This window comes from Apteryx mantelli, chromosome 5 (genome assembly GCF_036417845.1).
Source record: "Apteryx mantelli isolate bAptMan1 chromosome 5, bAptMan1.hap1, whole genome shotgun sequence".
Taxonomy (NCBI): domain Eukaryota; kingdom Metazoa; phylum Chordata; class Aves; order Apterygiformes; family Apterygidae; genus Apteryx; species Apteryx mantelli.
In genome coordinates, this window is record NC_089982.1 from 25,204,693 (window position 1) to 25,231,669 (window position 26,977).

At 43.8% G+C, this 26,977-nt stretch overlaps 1 protein-coding gene across 5 annotated transcripts; it reads right to left on the reverse strand.

Annotated features, from left to right (window-relative positions):
* Positions 1–215: 215 nt before the first annotated feature.
* Positions 216–25,566, reverse strand: NDNF (neuron derived neurotrophic factor). 5 transcript variants are annotated; one of them, XM_067297666.1, is made up of 6 exons: positions 25,286–25,566; positions 16,951–17,534; positions 15,965–16,194; positions 4,463–4,651; positions 3,326–3,450; positions 216–2,277 (listed from the first exon to the last, which is right to left on the reverse strand). In XM_067297666.1, exons 4-6 carry the CDS (start codon positions 4,648–4,650, stop codon positions 884–886), a joined length of 1,707 nt encoding a protein of 568 aa, XP_067153767.1. In that variant the 5' UTR covers position 4,651; positions 15,965–16,194; positions 16,951–17,534; positions 25,286–25,566; the 3' UTR covers positions 216–883. The 5 variants fall into 5 exon arrangements, with proteins under 5 accessions (XP_067153767.1, XP_067153770.1, XP_067153769.1 ...); XM_067297669.1 differs by lacking the exon at positions 25,286–25,566 and adding an exon at positions 24,919–24,934; XM_067297668.1 differs by lacking the exon at positions 25,286–25,566 and adding an exon at positions 19,303–19,321.
* Between the last annotated feature and the right edge of the window lie 1,411 nt (positions 25,567–26,977).

Below are 26,977 nucleotides of genomic sequence, written 5' to 3' on the forward strand. Positions count from 1 at the left end.
ACCTCTCGTTCAATGTCCTGTGCTCTCTTGCAGAATTTTAACCACTGACTCTGTAACATCAGTAATTCTTCCAGACTTCAGTCACCTTGTCCCAAAACACTAAGAACAACAACAACAAAGAGGCATGTCCTAGCTGAATTCAGTTTAAGTTTCAGGATGCCTGTTTTGTTCCCAAGTCTATTTCCCCCCTTAGAATGTCAAGAAAAAAGAAACTGTATAATCTAATATTTTTAATTTTATGTACAGGAATATAATGTTATGGCAACTTTGTACATGAAATACATACAGTATTTAAACATGAAAATGAACTAGGTAAGAATTTACATTAGCAGTGAAACTGATTCATGTGCAGCCCAGTTAATACTTAGTTTAGATGTGTATTTTAAGGGAGAGAGATTTTAATAGTTTACAGTCATAGAAACATAAACATTTAAAACAAGACTCTATAAAATAATTTACAGAAACCCTACCATCTACACTGGGAGAAAGGGTGTGTGGCTGTGTGTTTTGTGTGTGAATAACAAGGTAGATGACTGATTTATCTCAGGCTTTTAAGTAATAAAATAATTTAGAAGCAGTTCATGCAATATGGAAGCAAAGGCGCCCCAGTTCCTTCAAGGTTTCCTGCTATCTTGGACATCTATTGAGCATCACATGTGGGTCACCGGACACATGATAATACAACTGCCAGATGCTACCAGAGAGCACCAACCTCAGTTCCTCCAAACAATTACTTATGTAAACATAAATATACAAGTTGATATCTTTTCTACACAGTACAAATAAAGGTCACAACTCCTCAGCTGTGCAAGTAGTCAATCTGTATACTTAAAGTAGGATAATGTTCAGATTAGAGTTCCATATATTTCTAGGTACAGGGGCACTAACAGAACTTCCTTGTTTTCACCAATTTGCTCTGATATTTAACAGAGTGCCCTCCATGCCCTATGACGTAAACGTCCAGCAGGTAGGATTTGCCAGGCTGCAGGCCTCGAATTGTCTCTGTGGTAACTGCTTTCTGTATATTCTGGCTGTGAAAGTATTTACAGAGAACCTTTTCTGTTTTCTTCCTTGTATCTGGACCCAAGCATTGATTCTGTTCTCTTTTCTTCTGTTCTTCATTATAATTATCATCCACTTCCTTTTTGTAGATGCAGAATTTGTTTCTCTCTTGTGTCCCTAGCCATGCCACTGTGACAGAAGAACATGTGCGAAGTTTGTCGAAGGCTTTGATTCTCATATCTTCAGGAAGAGAAGGAAATGACTGCTTATTAGGCCTTGTTGTAGCCAAAATCTTCAACATGGAAGCACCTTTTTTGCTTCCTTTCAGCCTAATTAGATATTTAGCTTTTGCTTTTCCTCGAAGCTGAAACTGCCGTACACCCTCAACATTTTGAGACAAGAGAAGTTTTCCATCTCTTCTAACTTGGATCTGAACAGCATCCAGGCACGAATGAACAGAGAAGGTGACTTTTTGGTGAGATGAAACAGGAGCAAACCGTAGAAATTTCGCTCCCTTTCTCTTGATAAATACATCTGTTACTTTGCCATCCTTCAGTTCAACTGTCTTCTGTTTAGCCTCCTCTTTCGTTCTGGCAAAGGTGCCAACATATGCGGTGCTCATGTTAGTGTTAGTATTTACTGCAAACATGTCAAAGTAGTACTGCATATCAGGTTTCAGATCAGACACTGTGAAGATGTTCTTGTTCCCAATGCAAATCTTATGCAGATCAACTCTTGGCTTTGAAGACATTTGGCGCCCAAACTTTGACGATGATTTTAGGAAACCACGTTCTTTGCCCGAGTTGGTGTCTGAAGGGAAGCCAAAATGGGCAAAGTCAAATGGACTGAAGTCCAGACCGGGTTTTGGAGCCATCATAAAGGCATCATCAGAACTGAGTTTGGCTTCAACAGCACAAAGGCTTTTGAAATTGTGTTCTTTATTGATGACTATGCAATACTGAATTGGCTGTTTCAGTAATGAGGCGGTGGGACTTGGTTTCCATGCTAGCGTCACTGTTGTACGTCCCAGAGAAGTGACATCAATTCTGGGATCATAAGGTAATTCAGGATAAGGTTGGTCTGATTCTGGAGTAGTGGTTGCATAAACTTTAAAATGTGTATCCTTCTCTGTTGACAGCAGATCTAGTTGGTACAAACCAGATGGGGAGCTAGAGGACACAAAATACTCAACATCGTTGCCTTTGTAAGAGAACAGCTCTGTGCCTTCTTCATTAGTAATCTGCTGTTTCTGCTGCTCAAGAGGTTCTGGTTCACCTAGATTGTAAGCAAAGAAAGACATTTATACAGACATGCAAAGATCTGCAAATATGAGAAAATAAAACTCTAAAAGACTCTTCTGTGTAAAATACAAAATGAGATAAAAAGGAAGGTTGTATCTTCTGAGGAATATATAATCATTACTTCTGTCACATCAGACAGGTAAGCTGGTTTGGCACCCAGGTTAAAAAAAAGCAATAGAAATCACATCTGACCAGTATTAATGAAGCCTCATAGATGGTGATTAATACCCTCCATTAGGCTACTTCAAGTACCCATCTTGGAAGTGCCCTACAGTTCCCCAGGAGGCACCAGCTCCACCATCCGTCTCTGGGCTTGGGCCCTTAACTTTGGTCCTTTGAGCCACTCTAAACCCATATGCCTAAGTACGGTGAGGGCAGAGGGTGGCTATCCCGATACAGTCTGGTGTGTATGGCACTTAGCACTTGCATAAGAGGTTCTGGAAGCCAATGACATTTTCTCTCCCAAGTAGGAATTATATTACTACCTTCAAATAAGCTTTAAGTGTGCCTACAAATGAGTCCTCAAAGGAGCAAGTTCAGCCTTGCTGGAATGCAAATCCCCTTCTCTTCAGTTCTTGTGTACGCAGCCCCCAGCAAAGCCCCCAGTGAAACTGAGTTAGGCTGGGCAAATGGTTTGTTTGTGGCAGCATCCAGTGCAGTCTATAATCATACCCTCAGCTTTTACATTTCATGTTACTGCTGTACCAGATAGAGCTCCCACAGGTCTTTTCATTAATGCACTTCTTAGTTTTTCAACATTTATTTTCTGACCTATGTATGCTTAGTTCACCAGAAACTGATTTAACTCAAGCACAGCTCTTCTCATGTTGCTAACTGCTGCCAGTTTTCTGCACAAAGTCAGGACTGGGGCTGAAGATCCAAACAGTGGGAGATCACAAACACAGGCCTGCTGTGAAACTGTCAGCATCACACTGAGACTGATCTGAGAGCCTTTGAATCCTCTGAATCCAGGAGAAAAGCAGGTCTCTGAGGTGCAAGGGAAGTCTTTGATGGTTTGTTACCTGAACCTTCTCCACTGGCTTCCTCTGGGAGCTCTTGCACACTCAGTTTCCACTCCAGAGGGGCATCGCATGGTGTCACTGTCACTGCTAAGGGAGTGTTGTCCTCTTCAACCACAAAGAAATACCTAGGGGAAGGTTAACAGACCCATAACATTAATAAACCCTGATAGCAGTCAACCATCAGGGGCTGACTTTACATTATCAAGGTCCATCTTGGTGGGGCAACAGAGACAAAAGTGTTGCTTACAGGCAAGAGCATGCATATATGGGGGGGGGCATGGAAAGGATGGTGGGCAAGAGCTAAAGAGATGGGGGCTGAAGTCCCCCCACTAAGATGGTGCTGCAGATTTCACACTCACTTGTCAAATCATGGCAGAGGGGTTTCTCGCTTCCTGCCCTCCCCTCCACCAGCTCCACTTCTTACCCCTGCCTTAACTATATAAGATATCAGTGGTCACAAAGGTATAAATGAGGGAAACGGGATCTTTCCTGAAGCTTAGGGGTATGCTCTTCAGCACAGGTGAGGCTTTTTACGATATATCTGGGTAAGGACCCTAGAAGCATATATAGATTCAGCTGTCTCCCTTTTCCTCTCCTCCCCAAAGCACTATATGGCATTTATTATAAAATGTTTCTCATCTGTGAAAGCTTAGGGAGGCGTGTGATATGAGGAGGGAAGTGGCAATGTTGGTCTTCCCTGAATTCTTTGGAGCCTCAGTTTCTTCTCCAGTCTAACCACAGTATTTTCTAGCCCAAAAGGGTGAGGCTGGGAAAGGGGAGTTCAGTCTGGACCGGCTTATGCTGCTTCTTTAAAACACAAAATTAAATAATAAAGAGGGACAAGTGTTGCAGGGCAACCCTGTAGTTTCTGATTTCCTTCTCCCTCCCTTTGCCCTCAGACATGGTTAGTGGCCCCACTTTAGGAAACATCTATGGTCTGTGGAATCTCTGGGCTTATGCTGCAAATCAAATAAATTGGATAGAATTGCCGTCAGGGAGGCTGAACTGGGAAGAAAACTTGCACAGTTACTTTACCAGACAGGACACTAACATCTGTATTTTTATTTGAATCCAAATTTTGGATCCAAACTACTAACTCCAAAATACAACTCTGTCATTTAAACTGGACCAAAATACCTTTTAGGTGTGTCTCGGAAGAGATAGCTGCTAATTTCAGCTCCATCTGGGATTACTGATGAATCATGAAAAAACGCTTTGTCCCGGATCTGCATTTGGAAGAGCTCCTCATCTCTGGTAGGCAACTTCTGTGTCCTTGAGCTGAGTGGCAGCAGCAGCAAAAGCAGAGCACAGTGAAGCAGGAGCATCCTACAGCGACAGAAGGGATTCCCACCTGATGATCACTGAACGAGACATGCAGCAGACGCTGCCTCCAGCTTGACTCATTCTGGTGAGTGCGACTGCAGTAACGCAGTGGGTTTAGGCATGACTCACAGTCACAGACTTGACTAGCCGCAAACCAGTGTAGATCCTATGGGTTGATTTAGTGCCGCCAAAGAGCTTACAACAGTCTTCAGCAAATCATACGTAAACTAATGGTAGCAACCAAACCTTTATGGTAAAATGATATGGTAAAACCAAACTTAGATGTGTTTCAAGGCTGTAGAATGCAGGGTGGGGGGAGGGGGCTTAAAAAGGGGTATGGGCTTGAAAGGCCTATTCCACTGCTGAAATGCAGACCTACCTATAACAATGTGCCCTCCAGGCACTTCACAGCTTGCAGGAATCTTTAACACCTACTGCCATACAAGCACTGGGAATATATATCATAAAGCTTGCATTGTAAGAAGGGTTAGATAAAAGTACGTAAATAAGATTTTTGCATCTCAAACTGTAATTGAAAGCAAGCCCACACACTGGTTTCAAATTGGTATCTCCCTCTCCTTAACAAAGAGCAAGAACCTTGCACATATTTGGAAGAGCTACAGTTCAGGGTTTTGCCACAGCACAGAGCAGATGCAGGGTACATTGACTTCACTTTCCTTAGGAGATTTTGGTTGGGCTTCCAACAATCCTTTTGAAAAGTAAATATTTCCAGTGAAATTGCTCTTTATAAAAATAGTGAATTAGGAAAGTATGTGCTATAATCCCCCACATATTCAAAGCACATTGGTATTAGCATGCAATTCAGCAGGGCTTAATCCTCAGGTCTGATGGGAATTCCAAAACACAAAAGCAGAGAATCCCTTACAAATTAGGCATAATAATTCATAATCTCAGCCTTTCATTATTATGTCTACAACTAGGTCAGTAATGACTACCCTAAGATATACAGCGGGATACACCATCTCCTTTCACTAAAGTAGATGATCTCATACATAATGGCTTTGGTATGGGGAGGAGGGAAGCAAAGCCTGTATTTTGCCATGAGTAAAGTGAGTTTAAATTGCTAAATGATAACATTTTTTTAAAATAGAAAAAAGAGTTCTAAGCTATTACCTAAATTATATTAGCCACTGGATTAAGAGAAAAGCATGATAAAAACTGAGCTGGCAAGAACATTTTTTTCTTACTTTTATTGCTGTTACTTGGCTGAATGTGTGGGCATGCACCAGTCCTTATACTACAGTGTAAGCTGATTATGGTTTTATAACAAACTTTATTTTTTTTTAAGATCAGATCTAATATTGAGCTGGGTTTTTTTCTTCCACTTGACCTTTCTCTAATCTCTTATGCAAAAATAGCAAATACAAGACTCCTTGAGAAGTGGCATGATGTAGTTTGAACCACAATAAAATTGTTCTTCCCTTTCAAGCTCTTTATGAAAATATAAATACATGCCCCTGAGGGAAGCCCCAGCAGCTGCCTCCTTCCCCCTCCTGGAGTTACCTTCTGAAAACCTGAAAAAAGTTGCCGCAGCCTGCAGGAGGCTGTGTGTGGTGTCAGCCTGGGACCCTCCCCACTGTCCCATCCCACCCCTCTCTTGGCTGTTGGGAGCCTTCAGCAAGACCCGTTCACCTATGGCCTCAGAAGTTCCCACCGCCCCTTCCCACACTCTTTCATGGAGGCAAATGATCAACAGCCCATCAGCTTCCACCCACCCCTCCTTTCGCCACCAGATCCCTGGTGAAACTTGCCGTGGGCCACGGGCTTCCAAACGCGGGAATACGCAGCACCCAGCACAGGACATCTTCTTTTCCACCTGCAGATCGCCCCTTAGCTCCCGACAAAATCTTCTGAAGTTCCCCTTCTGCAGTGCAAAGGCGGGAGATTGCTGCATCTCTCTGTCCCGCAGTCAGTCCTACTCCCAGCAAGTATAAACACAGCCGTTCGAATTCAGGAAAGTAGGTCTCCTGACACCAAAAGGGCCTGCAAAGGGCTATTTTCACCCTCATACTGCTTCCTCTGCCTATAACATCATTGTTATTTAATTGGTCCTTTCATAAACAGTGCTGGTTCCCCATGCTGTACTTTACTTCCTTCCTCTCTGCTTTCCCTTGCCCTTTTATCTCAACTTCATTCCAACCTTGCTTTCTAAAGTTTTCTTCCATTCTTGCTGTCCAGCTCGATCCCTTTCCTTAACCTACTTTCCCACTCACACAAAAAAGACTTGTGAGGCAAGAGGTACAAAGGAAAATATGTAACAAACCCCAAATAATCATAACTCACAAGTAAAACTTACTGAAAGCTCACTCACCAGCATGCAGTTTTATCCTCACCTCCTTTCACTCTTGCCTCCCCTGACAACTAAGCCTGCTATTCTTTCCAGAGTTTTCTCCCCCACCTGCATATTACTGTATTTATAGCCAGATCTTCCCCTTCCTGAGCAAAAACCATGTGAAAGGGGAAAGAAAATGCTTGAGGTTCACGTGGCAGAGTTTCTTCCATGCTCTTCTTTCAGGTAGGCAGCGTCACCATGGAGGACCCCATGCCCTCTGAGAACAGGCAGCAAACGTGTCAGGTAGCTCTGCAGTGAGCTCAATAATCTATATATTATGCTCAACCACTCTGTTTCTCAGGAAAGCCATGAACGTGTTGAGGCTACTGTAAGTCATTTTTCAGTTGGCATCAGCTGCACCCTTATTTATTCTGTGATAACCTCATGACAGCAACACATGGCCACATGGCAGTGAGGCTCCATTACCATCATTCCCTATTAGCAGTAGCAGGGCTTATAACACTTCATCACTATCACTAACAGGTTTTTAATTGTATATTTTATTATTAGTTTTAATATTTTTTAATGATAGGTCACTGCACTGCTCTGTCCTAAGGAAGAGAAAGAACAGGTGGCTTTATGGAAGATATGTAATTGCTACTTATAGTTAAATCATGATTTGGCCTCCCCAGTATTTGTCAACATTTATCCTAAGTAGTTCCTTACTTAGCTTTTGATAACAACGGACATATTTTCTTGAATTCAGACTGAAGTGTTTATACTTATCAGCAAAGTTAATGACATTTGACCTTTTGGAGCAAAGATCATAAGTCAAAATACTTGCTGACTTGAGTCACCAAAGTCAGCAGAAATCTCCTCTCATACAAAGTAGGATGAGTTCTGTGTGCTCTAACCCATTGTTTATTGATTTTTCAAGTATTATCCTTGGCCAACAGGGAAGAAATTCTTTCTAACTTAATCACAACAGTTAAAACAGATTATTTGGTTAGGTAAGAAGCACTGATACTTTCTGAAGACAGCATCCTCCACATGAACCTCTTGAAATTGCAATATTGTATATTCTCATAGTCAGTACCAGTGCAGTGTAACCTTTATTAAAATAAACTATTTTTGATTATAGGACTACTCAGGCTAAGCTTCACTTCTTAAATAATTTCACTAGCTAATCCACTTTAAAAGCTCTTGCGGACAGTATCTCTGTCCCCATTAACAACTGTGGTGGAGAGAAAAGCAAAAGATTTGTCTCTATTTATTTTCTGTATCTAATTATTAAAGCATTTCAGCTTAACAATAGCCACAAAAGATACAGCAGGTTTAGTTCTGTGGTCTTTACCAGGCTACAAAAGCAGCACTGGCCCATTCAATATGTGAAATGGTTTACGAAATTGTTATTGTAAATGAAAAATGGAAGTTTTATAATCTTGTACCCTTTACAAGTGAATAGGGTTTTGAGTGCCTTCATTTTCACATATCCAACCTGAGAGGCTTAAAAGGGACCCAATTTTCATGCACCACACTTCCAAAAGTGGGACACCAAAATAGCAAAGAGGCATCCAAAAATCACTTAACAGGTTTTGAAAAACATGCTATTAGTGTTATACCATCCTTTCACACAAGTTAATAAAGTTTTTTTTTTTTTTACAGTGCATTGATTATAATCTGGCATGGTTTTAAGCTAGATCCTGTACAGTTTACTCACACAAAACACCATGAAGAAAGCAAAAATAATGTATTCCTTCTATGTTTATTTCTGGACAAGCTCACCATTGGACAATGGCTTTCATGGAGTCTCTCAGAAAATCCAGTTACTAGCTGTAAGTGCATAAATTAATGCTCTGCCACCCAGGAAACTTGGAAACTTTCAACAAATGTTTTTATTTGTTCCGTGTGATGAGGCCTGAGCCCGCTTTATTTTTAGAACACACGTACAAGATGAGGCCTAAACACTGCACTGTAAAGCAATACAAATTATGTGAAATATGTTGTGTGACTTTTTGTTCTCCAGACTGTGCCACCTCCTAAATGTCTTTTATTCCCTCTTCTACAAGTTTGTCTTGTTTTCTTTTCCTTTAAACTCAGAGTCAATATTTTATTGATGTATTCCTGCTGACTGGAGGGATTTGCCTGCTGTTTATCACTGAATTTAAGAGAGCGCCAAGGTAAACAGTCCTAAGTGAAATAATAAGCACCGTTTTCCTTCTCCAGGATCGCAAAAGTGCCCTCTAATGGCCTGTCTTTACCTCTCACTTTTTCCCCAGACTCTCTCTAAATACTCTTAAACCCAAATGCCAGTGTAAACCTCCTGCCTCGTCAGCCTGTGCAAGTCTGACTGCTAGATTTTGGGTAATTAGAACTGGAAAAATGGAGATTATTGGACAAAGCTCGTATTGCTGATCCCTAGAAGGTCAAATGCTGACACGGTGTTTCCTGCTAACTTCAAAAAAGAAAAGGGACCACTTGTCTGCCTTACAGTGCCCGAATGCCAACCCTTAATTTGCTACAGAAGGAAGAAAGTTACTGCAGAGCAACCACATGCAGGTCACTAAAGGAGAGGCAAAAACTCTTCACAGTTTGGAAAAGACAGAGCAACAGCACTTGCAGAGGCCAGCAGGCTCTGGACCAGTAATACAAACAACATTGAAAAATATTGCCCTGGAAAGAGCAGTACAGCCTTGTATTTCCCTTCATTAATAAAAAAGGGAAAAAAAAAAGAAAAGGGGGAAAAAAAAGAGATACCCTTTCTTTCTTTCTTTTTTTTTTCCTTTTTCTTTTTCCCACTTCTTGCCTTCTTCGGGAAGCCAGGCTGTGAGCAGCAAGCGTCCCGGGGGGCCACATCTCCTCCCAGGTAGGGCTGCTACCCCGGGCTGGTTTCCAGACGGAGGGCCCCACTTTTGCCAGCCACCCCCAGAGGCGCTGGGCGTGCGCAGCGGGTGCCGCACTGCTGCAGCAGTGGTTGTCCCAGGTGGCTGGGGTTTTACTTCAGCTCCCAGTCACAGGAGCACCTCACGCCCATGAGAAATGACTTTGTGTGGGAAACAGCCTCGTCCACCTTCCAAGCGGAGCAGGCTGTTTTACGCTTAGTGCCTGTGATTGTTCTTATAGGGAGTTAGAGTAGAGTAATGAAGGCAATATAAGTTCATACCATACCCTGTTACATCTTCGTTCCCCTATATAAACATGCCCTTAGTAACAGTCGCACTGTGGAATGGGTTTACTTAATGAACGTATACGTATTTATCTAAATAGTTCAACAGATCAAAAATGCATGCTGTAAATTTGAAGTGGGATATAAATTACTTTAAACACTTTACCATTTACTACCTTATAAATGAGAGGTGGGTTTTCCTTCAGAAAGTATAAATAAATAAAAGGAACAGTCTAACCATTTTATAAATGTGAACAATAAACACATACATGAAAATTATACAGTTAAACCTGATCACAGATTTTATGATTACAATTTCTTTCTTTCTTCTGAATTATACTCCAACAGCAAAATTTTCCCAAACTTTCCAAAATTCCATTTTCACAAATACTCTGTCCAGCCTTCAGAGATTTGTATAACTAACTTCATCTATATGAAAGACCTGCAAATGTCTAGGTAAACTGTAATTATAAGCAGAAATAGAAAGGATAAGAGGATTTGGAATTGGCTTAAGTTTCAAGTTTGGGGACAAATTAGATTTAGCTCTGACAGTGCCTCACAGGGTATTCCCGCAAGTGGCTGAGCCAAAGGGCGGGATCAGCAGGTTGGGCTAATTCTGAATCAAAGCTAGAAAGCCAAGGCCTCAGGGACAGCAGTTTTCAGTACATGCAGTCTCCCATCAAGATGCAGGGGCACAGGTGTCTCAGCGTTTAGTTCCCTTTTAAAATAGTGCACATAGAGGCTTCAATTGGACCTGATTAGCACTAAATATATAAATAGATGAGAGCTTTGTTGCACTTTTCTGTTTGTGATAACATTGCCCCATTTTTGATTTCACCAGTAAAGTCTGTATTTTCTGTCTACCCTAAACAAGCTACTTTTTGAAATAAACTATAATTCACTGAGGACAATAAACTCATTGGAATTAAGTGACCTTTCACAGGTTGCATGGGGTGTACTTCAAGGTATTGTGGCCTGAGTGTTTAGATCTATTCACAGAAATCCCACATATCAAGTTGAGAATCCATTTTGTTTTGCTGTTTGTGATCAAAGCAGTTGTGAACTCCTATTTAAACTTCATCGTGCATCTATTTCATACCCCCCCCAAAGGTTCAGTGCAGCTGAATATACCTACACACGGTAAAAAGCAAGCTGCAATACTAGACTGACCACTTGCAATGCCAGTATTATTCACAAGTCATCTTCAAGTGTCTTGATCTATGGAAAACATTTGTTTTACTTCTCAACTGTCTGCAGGTCACAGAGACCTGTAAAGGATTTACAGTAACAAAAAAGGGATCTGGGTTTACTTGAAGCGAATGCATCTGGAATAAATAAAACCTAATGTTTAATTACAGAGAGTGGAAAGTGCATGACTGTAATTTAGTGAGGATAATTTCAAGGCATTGCCTGCCACAGTGTTTTTGTGTTGTATTTCTTCTCTTTCTGTTGTATGGATGGTTAACTTTTTTTCCTCCTTACGTCCTATTTTTAAACACTGGGGTACTGGGTTTGTTGTTTACATTACCCATGATGCATCTCATAATAAGTCTTTGGATTTATTGACTTGATTTAAGTCTAGCTTTGGAAATAAAAGGGCATTGTGTGACGACTTTGACTTATTATAGGAACACTGCAAGTTAAGAGTCTGTGAGCTTTTCCATTATAAACTTTATTTCCAGAGAAATATAACACAAATATATGCACCTCCGCATACAAAATTATCACCTCAGCAAAGAGTAATTTAAAATGTGCCTACCAGTTCTGATTGTAATGCAATTAGTTGCTTTTAATGTGTAAGGAAGAAAAAAAAGAAAACATACTTCTGAATTTTTAATTCTTTACTGAGAGCTAGTTTGTTTGTTCGGGGGGAGACCAGAGGGGAAAAGCAAAGGCATGGTATTTATTACTTATTATTCCCCAAAGGATCAGGAAAACATGTTAGGGATGCTTGTAAATTGTTTTTTTTTTTTAAAGAGTGCACTGAAAACTTACTGTCCAGTCCTGCCTCATGGCCTTCTGTACTGACTACATACCATGCCATAAACTTCACAAGGAACATGATCCGAGTATCTGAATTAAGCCCCTTAGTGGTACATACACAGTAGTCTGGTACCCTTTTCATACTGAAGGAAAGAAGAAAGAGGGACACAGATGCAATAGGAAGGCACAGGTTTATAGTTTTCTCAGTAAATTTTTAAGACAAATATTTTTGTGTTGCACTGTGCCCAGTTTGATGTGCCCACTTCCATTGGCATGACAGACTGCAAATGGGAGGGAAATAGCATTTATGCACCACTGTACCTATAATCCATGGATTAAAGCTCTCTAAGGACACACTGACTCGATGGACTATAATGGTTCCTTTGAAGCTTTTGGGGTCCACCATGTCAATAATCTGGGGATTAACAGACTTTCTCTTGCAATTCCAATTCAGTCCATGTTTTTCCTTTGCTGGAAGTATTGTTTTAGCAAAGTAAATCACTGTAGCATGGGAAAAAATCCAACTGTGTGTGTGTGTGTGTGTGTATATATATACACATATATATACACACTATATTTCATAGAAATATAACCTTATTTCTACATATATATGTATATGAAGAAATAAGGTTATATTTCTATCAAATCTTAACGCACAATAGTGGCAATGAACAACAACTTCTGGGAGAGGTTAACTGAAGGGGTATTATTGTGAAATGTGGAGCTGTCTCAAATTAGACATGTTGAAAAACAAACATACTCAGGGAGATATGGTATCAAAAATCAAATTTTACATGGACTATTTTGTTTCTAAACTGAGCCTTATTTTTCCACTTTATTGGAAACAGATTCAACTCTGATTACACTGGAACCACCATCCTGGAGCTAGTGATTTGTCCCACTAGATGGATGCTTCAGAAAACAGATGAACCAACAGATTCTGGTTAGGACGTTTGAGGAAATGCCTATTAATTTTTCTTTTTTTAATCGCAGACCACACACTCAGTTTTTCGCTCCTTCACAGCCATTTCTGCTCATGCAATTCAGTAGCGAGCATCAAAAACAAAGAGTTTCCAGTGACCTCTGTCACAATGCTCAATTGTAACCTCTTTTTGTGAAGGGGTTGTAATGGCACACAAAGAAATTTAAACTATTATTGGAAGTCAAACGCTCTAAGACTTACTGCAGAATTTGAGTGGAAAACCTGCTCACCGCCAGTCTCCCATGCAACGCTCAACTTAACTCTGCAAGTTTAGCACAAGTTGGTTCAGCGTTACCATCGTATCTGTTCATCCTTCCAAACCCTTATAAAATTCCTGACCCTCCTAGTAACGTCATTCACGGAAATCACAAGTGTCATTGGCTTCTCTGGCAGGTGACTGGTGTCAACGCCTCTACAGGGAACACTGATCTCAGACACTTCATTCAAAGCTTATTTCAAAGAAGGGATCTTTCCGCAGCCTCAGCAGGGTTTGAGCCCTGGTAGAAGAAATTAGATACGACACAGATATTGTTCGAAGAGATCAGAGAAGTTGTTTGCAAAACTCTGGCCTGTTTAACAAGGTAATCAACTCTGAATGCCATGTAGCTCTACAACAATCTTTCATCAGAAGATCCAGAGATGTTTTATAATGGAGAGCAATTATTAGTCCCTTGTTACAAGTAACAAAAGTTGGGCAGCAAATTTCCTTGTTCAAGGAAATCACAATATAATCCTTTTCTTTAATCATAGAACAATAGCTACTTTCCTAGGCCAAGTCATTCTGCCTTTAGTGCAGCTCTACGAGTGTATGTTACTGTCTCTCTATAATGAATTTCAGCAAGAGGATTAACGGGTAGAAATACATACAAACAATCACAAATTACAACCAACACAAGTATGTTGGTATTTGGTACCAAGTTTCCCACTGTTTCTCTATAATAGTTCTGAATGACATTATAAGCAACTGCCCTTGCCAAAACCCATAAGGCACAAGGATGACTAAAGTTTCAGGGTAGAAAAAAAGCGCTGAATTGTGGAATAGGAGCAGAATCAGGGTCTAAACATCTTGCTGTCGCATTATCAAACTGCTGGGGCTTGTGGTTGGAGGTCAGAAAGACCTCTGGAAAGCTCTAAAAAATAAAAATGAACTAATTAACCCTATTAACTACAAGAGGAGTTAAAATTACTTGAGCCATTTTTAGGGTCTGGGGAATACCTATCTCCTGGCAGCTGCCTGCAGCTAATAAGGTTTTTGTTAAAGGGGAGAAAATAAAAGGCTTGAGCCCGGCAGGGAGCCGTGGAAGAGGCACTGACACACAAGTGACTGTGGGTCAATGCTGTGATTTATAGGGCAGGAGCCAGGCACAGAGCGAGGAGCAGCCAGGGCAGCCCGGAGGGGAGCTGCTGCCTCCTCTCGCTTGGGGGAAGCTGAGTCGGCAACAGCACTAGCAACTACTGCTTTGTGGAAACCTGTGGTCTGAATACACTGCAATTCCTTATTCTCTTTTTTTCTATTTTTTTTTAATGGATTATAAAAAAAGGGGGAGGGGATTTTTCACTATTTTGAATTATATATTTTTAAATCTGCTAAGCACACAGAGGCCATTTCCCTCAGCTTCCATCAGAAACACAGTTTTGTTCAGCATCAGGAGTAACAATACACATACATACACGTGATTGCAAGCCACAGTCAGCACAAATACATTAGTGTTCACGCCAGCTTTCCCACCTCTACAAAAACAGTTTTCCTGGAACAATTGCTCAGAAATTTTCATTTGCAGTTTTATAGTATCTTTTTTACTGATTGTGGTTTCTCAGCGGTTCCAAGCTAAACACTAATGACTGCAACTGCTAATATCTGGGATATCAAGTAGACTAACAGCAGCAGCTCTCCAGAAAATCCTCTTGGAGCTGCAAGAGCAAAGCGGGAGAGCTGCTTCAGTAACAACCCGGATGACAGCGCTCACGTCCAGCAGGCGATTCCCTGAGTCGACGGTAAATGACTGAACGCCGCACTGCCAGCACGACAGTGTCCCGCAGTGACAGCAGGGTTACAGTCCCCCAGGGCGTCTCACAGCAAAGACACGGCAGCGGCAGCGGGGCCGCTCACAGGAACTGCAGCAGGCATTTGCCACCAAATGCACTTACTAGGCTGGAATCCTATTTTTTTCAATCCAGGAACACTCAGTAGTTAACTAGTTACAGGATAAGGAGGAAACATGATTTATCTGAAGAGGGGAAAAAAGTTATTTCTGTTGTATTCTGTTCTTCCCTATATTTTTTCAATCTTATCCTTATTTCCCCTGCATTATTTTTAGTTGTACCTGCGTCATATAAACCAGGTCCTCAGCTGACCTCAGAGGAACTATGCTTTTTCTACATGAATTGAGAATCTGGCTTGTATTTCTCATGAATACAGCAATGTAGATTAGCTGACAGATGACCAAAAAATTTCCAATTCTGTAATTATCATCAGAATCCAAATTTTCTGATTGGATTTATTGTCCAAAATTGGATTGTGTTTTTACATTATGTGCCTTCGGCTTTAAAGGCGGGTAAGGGAAATCTTAGGCCTTACTAACCCATAATGAATCAGAAAGGTGCTCTCTCATAATGATTTGTCACTTATTGCAGAAAGCCACAGATCCTATGTGTGTAATTTTCCCTAGTTGAAAAGGGTTGCTGAAAGCAAGTGTTTGAAAATGGAACATATTAAATGCAATGCAAAAGATGATGATATTTAAGCATTTCTGCCAGCACTTTCAGCATTAGAGTTGGCGGACCTTATCCACAGTTACATCTGCAAAGACTTTCCAAGACTCAGCAGGGATATTATTCCCCATGCTCATCTCTACCATCCCTAAAACATAGCACACACAATTTCTTACTCACAAAATTAGCTTTGCTGCCTTCCTCAGAGGCTGATGTGGACAAGAGCACTGGATGGCTCATCACAAATAAACGGTATCACAGGCGAGACTGCCAGCCCTTCCATTTCTTCTAGGTGTCACTGAGAAAGTTGTTTCTTTTGAACCCCCGCTTTTACGTGGGTCAGGAGCAGAAAGAGCAGGAATCCTCATGCTGGCTGAATTTTGGCTACTGACATTAATTTCCTTAGAATCCTGCTATAAAAAAAGGAAAGATACGGATTCCTATAGAGAACAACTCAGTAAATCAGAGAAGGTAATTAGCGAAGACTCACTCAGCCTGGCTACCTGCAGTCACCCGGTGGTGCCTGTCACTCACTATTGACGTTAGAGAAAATGCCGACTTCCGCTTCACCAGGAAGCCGGAGCTTTACGTAACTACAGTCCGGGGAGGCGAATTCTGCCCGTGCCCCCACACACGGGTTCCCCCCCTCGTTTTCCAGTTTTCCCACTAGTCATGGAGACAAACGAAGCAAGCAAGATGCGCGTGACGTTTGCGAGAAGACGGGGGCCCTGGCACAAGGAGGGCACCCAGGCTGTGCGCGAGACTACTCCCAAGGTTACTCAAGGCTGCTGCAGCTGCCAAAAAGCGGGTGACAGATTCAGGACACGCGTGGCCACATGCTGGAGGAGCCGCAGACCCTGCCAACCTCCCCACCTGCTCCGAGCCTGCTTACCCGGCAGTGCAGGGTAGCTGCCAGTAGTTGAGCTCAGCCAGCATAATTTACTGTCTCTAGGGCTAAGGAGCCATGCAACAGAGAAAGGATTAGCCTCCTCCAAAGGGCAAAATAGTTAAGAAAGCAAGAAAGTGAAGCACTGCCACAGATAACCATTTTATTGCTACCACAGGTGAGCCCACAGTCAGAGCACTGATGTGCGCTCTGCGTCTTGAGAGGTCACAAAACACCACGTCCAACAACAGCAGACCAGGTACCAGGCAGTCATACGGACCCCGTGTACATGTGCATTTTCCTCTTCTTTCTCAGTTAGACTCTTTGTTTTGTTTTTCTTCTTTTTGGGGGGGGGAGGAAGCAACGGGGTGGAAGAGGAGAAGCCGCTCTCTCTCTGACGCTCTTCGGTGCTCCTGTACAGCAGGTGAAAGCAGCACCTTTTCCAGCACCGGGCTCTGGCTCTTTGGGAAGCTGGCAGGGATTTCGGGAAGAGCTGCTCCCTGCTCCGCCACTGGCTGCCTGCACTGTCCTGGTTGACCCTCCTTCCCACCGGCTCTCGTCTGGACCCGAGGGCAGGCGGGGGGCAAAGGCCTCTCACTCACTGCTGGTGTAGCTGTCACACCAGAGCCCAGCCTGGGGTCCTACGTACAAAGTGACAGCGGTTATTAGCGAAGCAGGATAGGAGCATGTTTGGGAGCTGACAGTCTTCACGGTAGCTTTGTAACACTTTTGGGTTTTCTAAACATTTCTAGTCATGTACTTCTTGCACGACCAAGATGAAAATTTCTTCTCAAGTGTGAAGAGACTCACATTCTGAGCGAAAGTGCCACAGGACTTTCAAAACTGTCAGGGTCAACTGCAGACCTGTAATAAGGGATTTCAAAATCAGATTACTGAAAGGGTAGATTTCGGCTTCACTCTGCTGCTAGACCAATGTTTATTTGTCCAGCCTGGCAGGTGAAAGGTTAGTTCTTCATCCAGTTAACTGAACAAAAGCGGAGGGAACGTGTACAGGCAGATAGGTCAGACTGTTACGGGTGAGTGAACATCCAAACAGCCCCAAACCATTTAGACCTGCTTATGGTAACCATACCTGCTCAGCTGGAGGAGAGGGAGAGGGAGAGGAAAAGAAAAGACAAGAAAAAAGAAAAGACTTTCCAGATTAAGAGATGACTGGAACTGGTGTCAAGGGAATTTGCTTCTCCAAAGGCAAAAGATGCAGTGCGAGCTGCGGGGTGGCACCCAATGCTGCCTTCCGGGGCTGTTGTGAGGGTTACCTAATGCCTGAAAATGACTCCGAGATCCTTGGATGAAAGTTACTGCTAAACGACAAAATGTCATTTCAACATTATCGTTAATGCTGGGCTGTAAAAACAAGAAATTGTAAATTTTTAAAAGGTTCTGTTGTTTGGTACTTTATCCACACAAAGCATTTCAGCAAACCCAGTGAATATCCTGGGGCAGGGGAAGGAGGTGGTTTAGTTTTCAGGGAAAGGAAAAACAGACTTGGTGGACTCGCTGAAGGCTGGAGGTCCGATGACACAAGGTGCCTCTGCCCAAGCAGGGAGCCGCGGCACTAGCGGGACGTCTGGGCTGGTTTTAGCTCCCAGCTAGAAGCTGACGGGAAGGAGCAGCGCCCAACTCTGGTTTCAATTATGAAAGCTTTGATTTCACGCAACCCGGGGATGGGAAGCCCTTCCTCGCAAACGGCCTTTCGAGCACGCTCCCGGGCTGCACAGTCACACGGTTTTGTCCGACACAGCTGCGGACAAAACGCGGCTGCGGGCTGCACGACACCAAGCCAGCGGGGGCCACGGGAGCGGGCCGCAGGCTGCTCCGCGCCGCGCCGCTGCGGGCAGGCTGGCCCCGGGGCTGCAGGGCCCGGCTCGCGCAGCCCGAGGCCGAGCACGGCTGCACTTGGCTTGGTGCTGTGCAGCGGGGTAGCTATGCACTGCACGAGCAAAAGGTTCAGCCGGAAACGCATTCTGGCCTACTGGAAGCACATCTTGTCGATGCGCGAGAATTCTGCACTTCCTATTTAAATCACTCATTGTCTGAATTTTCTTATAAACGTCTTGTGACTACTTTTTCTTAAACAAGTGGGAATTGGAATATATTCCATTAATTAACATAGTATGTTTCTGTCCCTGAGCCTGCAAACCAAATATTACACACTTGCAAGAGATGTCTTATGTTTTGCCTTAGAATACCTGTTTAATTCAAATGTTAAATTAAGTCAGAAGAGTCTAAATCCAAGTTTTGCTTTGTTCATATGAGGAGAAAGGGTTTTAAAACCTACTTACTTTTCATACTATGAATTTTTTCAACTATTGTACTATAACAGGATTATAGAAGTTTTAACTGACAGACATAAAATATTCCCTGCAAAATTATAACTTTAATACCCCCTAAGACTATTAGATTTTTATTCATTATTTCTCATTACTGAAAAATCAGTTTGAGGAAGCCCCTGGGGTCTTCCCCAAATAAGGGAAAGATCCTATTAGCCCTACAAACAATACTCAAGTAAGTAATTCTTACTCAGGAGAAAGAGCCCATGGAGAACTAAACGCAGATTTAGTGGCCAAAGGAACAAGAAGAATGGAGACTAGAAACCGTTAAGTCTGCTCACCGATGTTTTCCTTTGCATCCAAAGCCCAGCTGGCAGCTCTGAGATACTTGGCTTTCCTGCACGATCATCATCCCAATCTGTAAACAGCTTAATTTGCATCAGGTTTCTGGATTTCAAAATGCTAAGATACGTTCAGACTGTTTGAATATAAACAAATTAGCAGTAACTCTACTACACTTAAACAAAGTAGCAAGAGAGAGAGCTCATACCTTCCCGATATCCTGGACGCTTTGTAAAAATCATATACTCTATTTAATCCTCATAGCTCCGTGCAAAAAACCTGCAATTCTGTTACAGCCTGTTGTTCATCTGCTTCACTATCAGACTTTGTAGCAAGAGAAACAGTTGGTCTAGCACTGCTCTATTTTGGTACTGATAAAGGTGAGAAAGACTAAAAGCATCATTTTTCTCATCCTAATAAAGTCACAACCTCTTTAAAGACTTTTTCCCTTCAAAAAGTAATGCATTTAATTAGGAGAGTAATGCTTTTGGCCTGTAAATCTCAGCGGAAGTGTCGGTTTCAGTAGTGTGTCACACTGGAAGCGTGCGAGGGTCACACCTGAGGGGCACTCGTATCCGGCCAGTGGAGAGGGGAATCGAGTAGGAAAGATAAATTATTGCCTTTTGTTTTTCAGATTTCCGGGTGCTCTCAGTAAGCACCACTGCTTCTTATCTCAGCTGCCATGCCATCAACAAACATCTCTCCAACCGCTGAATTTAATTATCCAAAACTAGAGCAGTCTCATTTGTTGTGCAGTACAACATCCCGATCCAGACTCACCGTTACCGAAACCAAACAATCCTGTGAGTTTCTTGAGCAACCTATGAAAAACATTGTGAATGCTCCCAGTTACCTGAGTACTCGCTCTTCCCCGGTGGAACGATACAGTCCACTATACATTGCCCAGAGAAAATGTTTAGCACGGTATTAGCATGCGAGTGCGTGTGCGCATCCCCTATATTAACACAAGTACCTTTTCGTTTATCCAGATACTTACTGATTGGGGGTTAGATCCTCACACCAATTGTATTTCTGCTTACTTGAACAGCACTTAAAAGATGAGCACAAACTGAAAATCTGTCCTGTAAAATGTCCCCGAGAAGATTATCGCTTTTTTACTGAAGAAAGTTATAATATCAACTATGCAGCACTTTCAACTAAAAAGATGACGCTGCGTGCCTCTGACACGTCTTACACGACCTACGTACTCCCAAGGGCACAGTCAAAGCCATCTACGTAGTCACAGGATCTTCTGTTCATTCCTGTTACAGCTCTGTGTTAACATTTATCTTTCTCTAGTTCACTGAGTGTCCTTACACATTGCAAATTAGAAAATTAATTCTGAAAGAACAAACTTCTTTTTAGTATTTACTCTCTCTGTCCTTCTTAATTTATTTCCATCTTTAAGCACATTCTCCTGGAGCTATGATTTATTACCCTGACCTATTTCCCGATCTAAGGGCAAATACTTCCTCCCCTAATGACATCTTGTTAAAGTTTTCAAACATAACATCTCAGCCTTCAAAGCTCTTCCCATCAGCATTAACTTATTTGAGTAGCTGTCGCAGGCCAAAACTATCACGGATTTCATACTTTTGTTGCAGAAGAAGCTTATACTCAGTCACGACATAAAATGCAGTTTGGGAAATACAGCTTTTGCAAACATTTAATCATTTCTCTAAGACGATGCTCACTTACTGCACTGTTTGTTGTTTAATAGAGCTAAAACAATACTTGATTCTTTTCTCACTGGTGTTACCTACGAAATTCTATTTCCTTTAACACAGTTCTCATTTATTTTCCTTTCGTTTCTGCTTGATTAATGCCTACAGCTTCTCCTTCTACTTGAAATACTGTATACTCAGTGACATCAAAATATCAACAGCATTTAATGTTACACTGTGATGTCTGTAATCAATATAAACATTATTATTATGGGCTGTCCACACATTTTTATGCAAGCCTTATTCCAAATGCGTATTTCGTGATATATAATTAGTCCAGATTATGATCCTCAAAGGTTTTACTGGGCATTCCCACTAGTACACGTACCATTTTGTAGTGACTTGCAAACTTGTTTTCTTTTACAAAGTACGATGCCCTTTAGACAGGTCTACCCTTCTCCTCTATATTTTATAATCAATCAGAAAAAGCAAGCAAAACCCCCACATTATTTTAACTATTGTTAGTGGTCGAAATGGTAGCCCAAAGCAGCTATATAGTGTTCCACATTAACAACATCAGCTTCTTTGAATGCACTGAACGACAAGAAACGTGCAGTTTTCATTAGACTACCCTTAATGCAGAAAACGTGCGCATTCAGCAAGGTCGAATGGAAACCCTACGTCTACAGTATGTCTATTTGTATAAATTAGTAAATCTGTCTCCTGAAAAGGAATGCTGAGGAATGAAAAGATAAATACCACTTAGTAAAACAAAATAAAATCAGCTCTGGAACGATGCAAGATACTGAAGGAAGACTGAAATAGCCCCTTGAAAATAGTGAAGTAATGGGCTTGCAGTTTTATTATTCATATAAAGTTTAGAGACTTCAAAATGAATGTGAAGCCAAACAAGACTTGTTATCCCACTAAAATCTGTGCTGTAACTGAAGCCAGTACCCAGATGTTCTGTGGTAAAATCTGTCGCTTCGTTGCATAAAAGCACCACATACACTGACATATACTTCTGGCTTGCCTTTAATCCAAACCTACTTAGATTCTGGATTATTTTTCTAGCAATCTTTTAAACTGCCATGAGAAGCATAAAAGGTAGTCTCCTACAAAACTGTTTGATACCATCTTGAAATGTAACCATTTGCAGAAATAAATCAGGATTTCTTTTTAATAAACTGTTTATTACGAGTCTTTCAGAACATAAATTATAGAAAAAAAAGCATGGTCTGAGTTTAATAAACATCTCATCTTTTTATACATACTAAGGCAGAAGACCCTGACACACTTCAGAGTGAAATGTCCAGCAAACAAGCACCAGCACTACCAAAACTGCACGGATGATAAGTGGGATGCCATCATACATCTGGAATCATATGTTTGAAGGCTCAAAAATTCATGTTGTAGCCTAGGTAAATCCATGTTCCCTGCGCAGTGGATCCATTAACCCATCAATCAGTATCTCCAGACATGACGGCAACTCTGAGGAAAGGGTTTATTACTTCTTGGTGGGGGGGGGGAGGGAAGGCTTCTAACATGCTTTGTACTTATGCGTTTCATATTTCCCAAATCTTTACCAAATAAAACAAGTGTTTTGCAAAACAAAAATTACAACCCTTTCGTGTTACAACACGCAAAGAAGAACACCCCAAATTCCTAACAAGCCTAAACTGCAGCCGATGACAAACCGAACGTGAAAACACTATTTCTGCCTCTATGATTTTGAACTACGAACGTGAGAGCTTCCAGGCACCCTCAGCTCTTGCTGAATGGCAGCGCCGTGCTGAATTAGGCCCAGAGCTAGAATTAGCGGGTTGCGGAATAAGAGGAGCGGCGGCACTGACTCCGCGTCCAACGCTGGCTCTCCAAATGCGCCCGCACGAGAATCGGAGGCACCCTGCGAAAACGAGGAATGGGGCAGACGGGCCATAGTTATATGCTGGGAGCATCACACGTCAGACAAACACCGAGAACGCAGTGAACGCATTTAAGCTTTACAGGGAACACGGCACAGGCGTTACATGATTTTGAACAGCTTGCTAGACAGTTTGCAGCATACTGTATTTATAAACATTGTGCAAACCTAAATGCTTTTCCTTAGCGTTTTCAAAGTAATCATCTTCAACAAAATAGGCATACAGGACTATCCTACACAACTCCTTCTCATCTTAGTAAGCACTTAGTAAAAAGTAAATGAACAAGTAAACAGCCTGTATTAATTTCCAGGGGATCGCTCACACGAATAACTGGTCGGCATCCCAGCTGTCATGCCAGCTCTCCACCAGACTGCGCACAGTATCACCAAAACCCGAAGCTCCGCGCGAGGGCTGCAGCATGGGGTAACACAGGTCAGGGAGGCTAGAAACGTGCCGCGCACGTGCTGTGGGCTCCGATATGTCATTCGTGCCAGGAAGAGCCAGGGCCCATCTCGTACATGCCACGGACCCGCACACATACGGCAGTCCCCAGGAGGGGCGTGACAGGGGTTTTACTTTGCTAACAGCACTGTGCTAAAATGCTGAGGCCCCCACCCCAAACACCAGAAAAAACGATGGGGTTTCTGTCGGGGACTGCGCGGAGCAACGCTCTAAATCAGGGACTGCACTATGTACCCCTAGCTCTCATCATGAAAATACGACAAGCCTAAAGGATGAATTGTTTTCTCAGACATATTATACAGCTCTTTCAAATTAAGAGTAGCTTGTTATCTTTTGACACGGAAAGTTAGCCTACAAAGAGCAGTATCATCTCCTTAAAACAAAATGAAATATAGCAACAAAACTCCAAACATATCCACACAGCATACGCAGGGTACGTGCTACGCTATTGCAAATTTCTGCTTCATCATGTTTTAATGGTCAAAATAGAAGAGAATGCAAAATCTTTGCATGTTTATAGAATCTTCTTACTCAAATATTAACAAGATCTAAATTCTGGACATTAAGTACTCAGAGAGACTTTTAGTGGTAGAAAGATGACCCCAGCAGCTCTTCCCTTACAGGTAAGTGTTTTGCTACTAGACATGAGACCAGAGCAGGGAGAATGAAGCATTGCTGACAAGAAGCAGTTCAAAACACCATTCCTAAAATAGTTAAGAACCAGTGATTTCAAAGTAGGCTAAACAGAATAATGAAGCTTTTCTTCCTGTTCCCTTATGGCACGGTAACGGGTGCTGACAATGCCTAACGTCCAAGCGCTATTTTTATGGAAACTAGGTTATGGCCAAGGCAGACATTCCTTGCAAGGTTGCTACCGCACCAATCACTCAACCGTCAGCCTCCCAATGAGAAATTCACCCTCAAATCACCGCTGTGCTCCTCCAGTTTTACACGGAGGCAACTTCCCTGGTTTTAACAAACACAAAACCAGCGCACCCATGCTGGAAGCCTGGCGTAAGACAGTGCGGGATGGGGCTGCCTACGCAGCCTGCCTGTTTGATGTCCCGACAGAGATACGCTGCCACGTTTGTGTCACTAAATGCTGTCCGGTAACAGCCGGGCCGCAGAGATCTGGGTATTTACACCAGAGACTCTGCCTCCTTTCCGAGCTTGCCTCCTGCGGCTCAGTCAAGCCACAGGAACAGTGACACTGTCCGAGTTTTAAACATTTTAATTAAAAATCATAAGGAGATGCTGACCAGATCCTTTGCTGGGGAGAGAAAGTCCGTGAGACGCTGTGAGCTTCGCAGCTGGGTCTCCGAAGCCAGCGCTACAGAAACTGCGGCGCTCGCCCAGGCGCCCACCAGGACGGTCTCCCACCGCAGCGCCGGGCAGCGCCGCACCGACAAGATCCCTCACATCGAGCTAAGCAGCTTGCGGAAAGCAGGATGCTTTGCCACTCAAATGCTAAATACACCCCGCACAACTATAACCTAAGGAGCGCTGCTTTTCCAGAATCACGCTAGCCTTTAACCATATAGGTTTAAAGAAATAAAAGTTATACCTGCAAGCGATTAAACAGCACTTAGTAGCCATCGTCTCCGTGCTGTTGGAATACAAATACAGCCCGCTCACACGCAGCAAATATCAGCAACCGCATCCCAAGGTTGAGTTTTACGCCTGCTTTTTCAGTAGCCGCTTTTTTTTCTTTAAGCGAAGTGCGATGCTGAAGAAAAGCGAGCGCCGGCGCGGCACAGCCGCAACAACGCTCACGCCGGGCGCGGGGCGAGAGCGGCGGGCGGCTGCGCCCACGGCCCGAGGGGCAGAAACGGGGAGAAGGGGCAAGGCGCAAGGCAGCGGCGGGGCGGGACGGGGCGGGGAGGGCGCCGGGGTGCCCGGCGCTGCGCGGGGCCCCGCGGCCCCTCGCTTACCTTGAGCGCCGTGTCGGTGCCGCGGCGGCGGGCGGCCGGCAGCTGGGCCCGCTCGGGCGGGCAGGGGCTGCGAGCGGGGCTGCGGCACCGCGTCCGCGGCGCTTTATAGCCCCTGCCCCTTCCCGCCCCCCCGCGAAAGGGAAAAAAAGAAGGGAAAAGCGGCGGCGGAAGGGAGCGGCCCCCGCGCAGCCCGGCGGAGCACGGGGCGGCGGCAGAGCCCCGCTTGCCCCGCGCCCGCAGCGAGCCCCGGCAGCGCCGCCGCCGCCGCCGCGCCGCCCCGAAAGTTTCCCGCGCAGCCGAGCGCAGCGCAGCCCTGCGGCGCGGAGCGGAGCGGAGCCCGGCGCGGACTCGCTGCCGCCGCCGGCGCGGGCGGCCAGGGGGCCCCGCGGGCGCGGCCGCCCCGCCCCGCCCCGCCCCGTCCGCCGCCGCCGCCGCGCTGCCACCGCGCCGCTCCGCGGGGGCGGGGCCGGGCCGCGGGCACTCGCCCCGCCCCGCCCCGCGCAGCGCCCGCGCCCGCACTGCAGGTAGCGGCGCTGCGCCGCGGTCCGCGGCCCGGCCCGCGGCGGGGTGCGGAGCTGCCCGCGCCCTCGCCTCGCCTCGCCGGACCTTTCCCTTACCTGAGAGCTGCAACGAAAAGGCGGAAATTTTCATTTGCCAGTCAAAAGGAAAAAAAAATTTTTTGATACCCCGGTCATACAACTGTCGAGTGCTACATAAGCATTAAATTACCACCAATAAGAGCGCACTGGTAATTTTCCTGGAGGTAATCATTCCTTCATTACACTACTACAACAAATCTGGGGGGGGGGGGGGGGGATAAAAAATGCAAGTTTTTGCAAGACTGCCAAGCAAACGTGATGGTGAAGCCTCAGTAAAGGGACGCAAGTTGTGTTATCCTATAGGATAATGATCCGCTGCTCGCTCTGGAGCCACAAAGCTCAGCGCAATTCATGGCTGCAGGGTCGCGCTGCTGTCCAGACTGCTGCTAATTGCCATTAGTTACTATCAGTTACCTCCCGCTCTGTCAGCTCACGGAGCAGCCGGTTCCTTCACTGCACGCCAGTGAAAACGCTGCCCAAGAGACTGCTCAAAAATCTAAGTTTACTGAAAGAAAGCACGGATCAAGAAAAAGAGCCCCAGGGGAGCCCCAGGCCAGTCATCTTTCTGTTTTCATGCCCCTGTTTTCATATATTTTCCAGTGATATGTATCTTTTTCAGATAGGTAAGATTTTGGGGTGGGGAAGAAAGAAAGGGAAGTTTAGAATTACTTTATGCATATTTAAGAAGAACCTAAAAACACCTGGTATTCGCAGAGAGCATCCGGACCCTCTCCCTTCCAGAGGGGCGTTTGCCTCCAACTGCAACGCCTCGAAAAAATCTCAGCAAAATGAACGTGCTTCACGTCTGCTGTAGAAGACGGAGAGATTCAGTCACCCAGAATGGGAGACAGGAACGAACACATACAAAAGTCTGAATTATTAAGGAAGATCAAGTGAAATGCGGCTGGTTTTTCTGTAAACCTCTGAAGTGCCCAGCAGCCAGCGAAGCGGTACGTGCTCAGGCTAAGGCAGGCGGCTACGTTTGGTTACTCCTAGGGCAAAACATCATTCAGTAGAGCCTGCAGAAATGGCTGGCTCTGGTTGGAGGTCATTAGAGGTAAAATATTGCTACCCAGCAAAAGAGCTCTTGAGA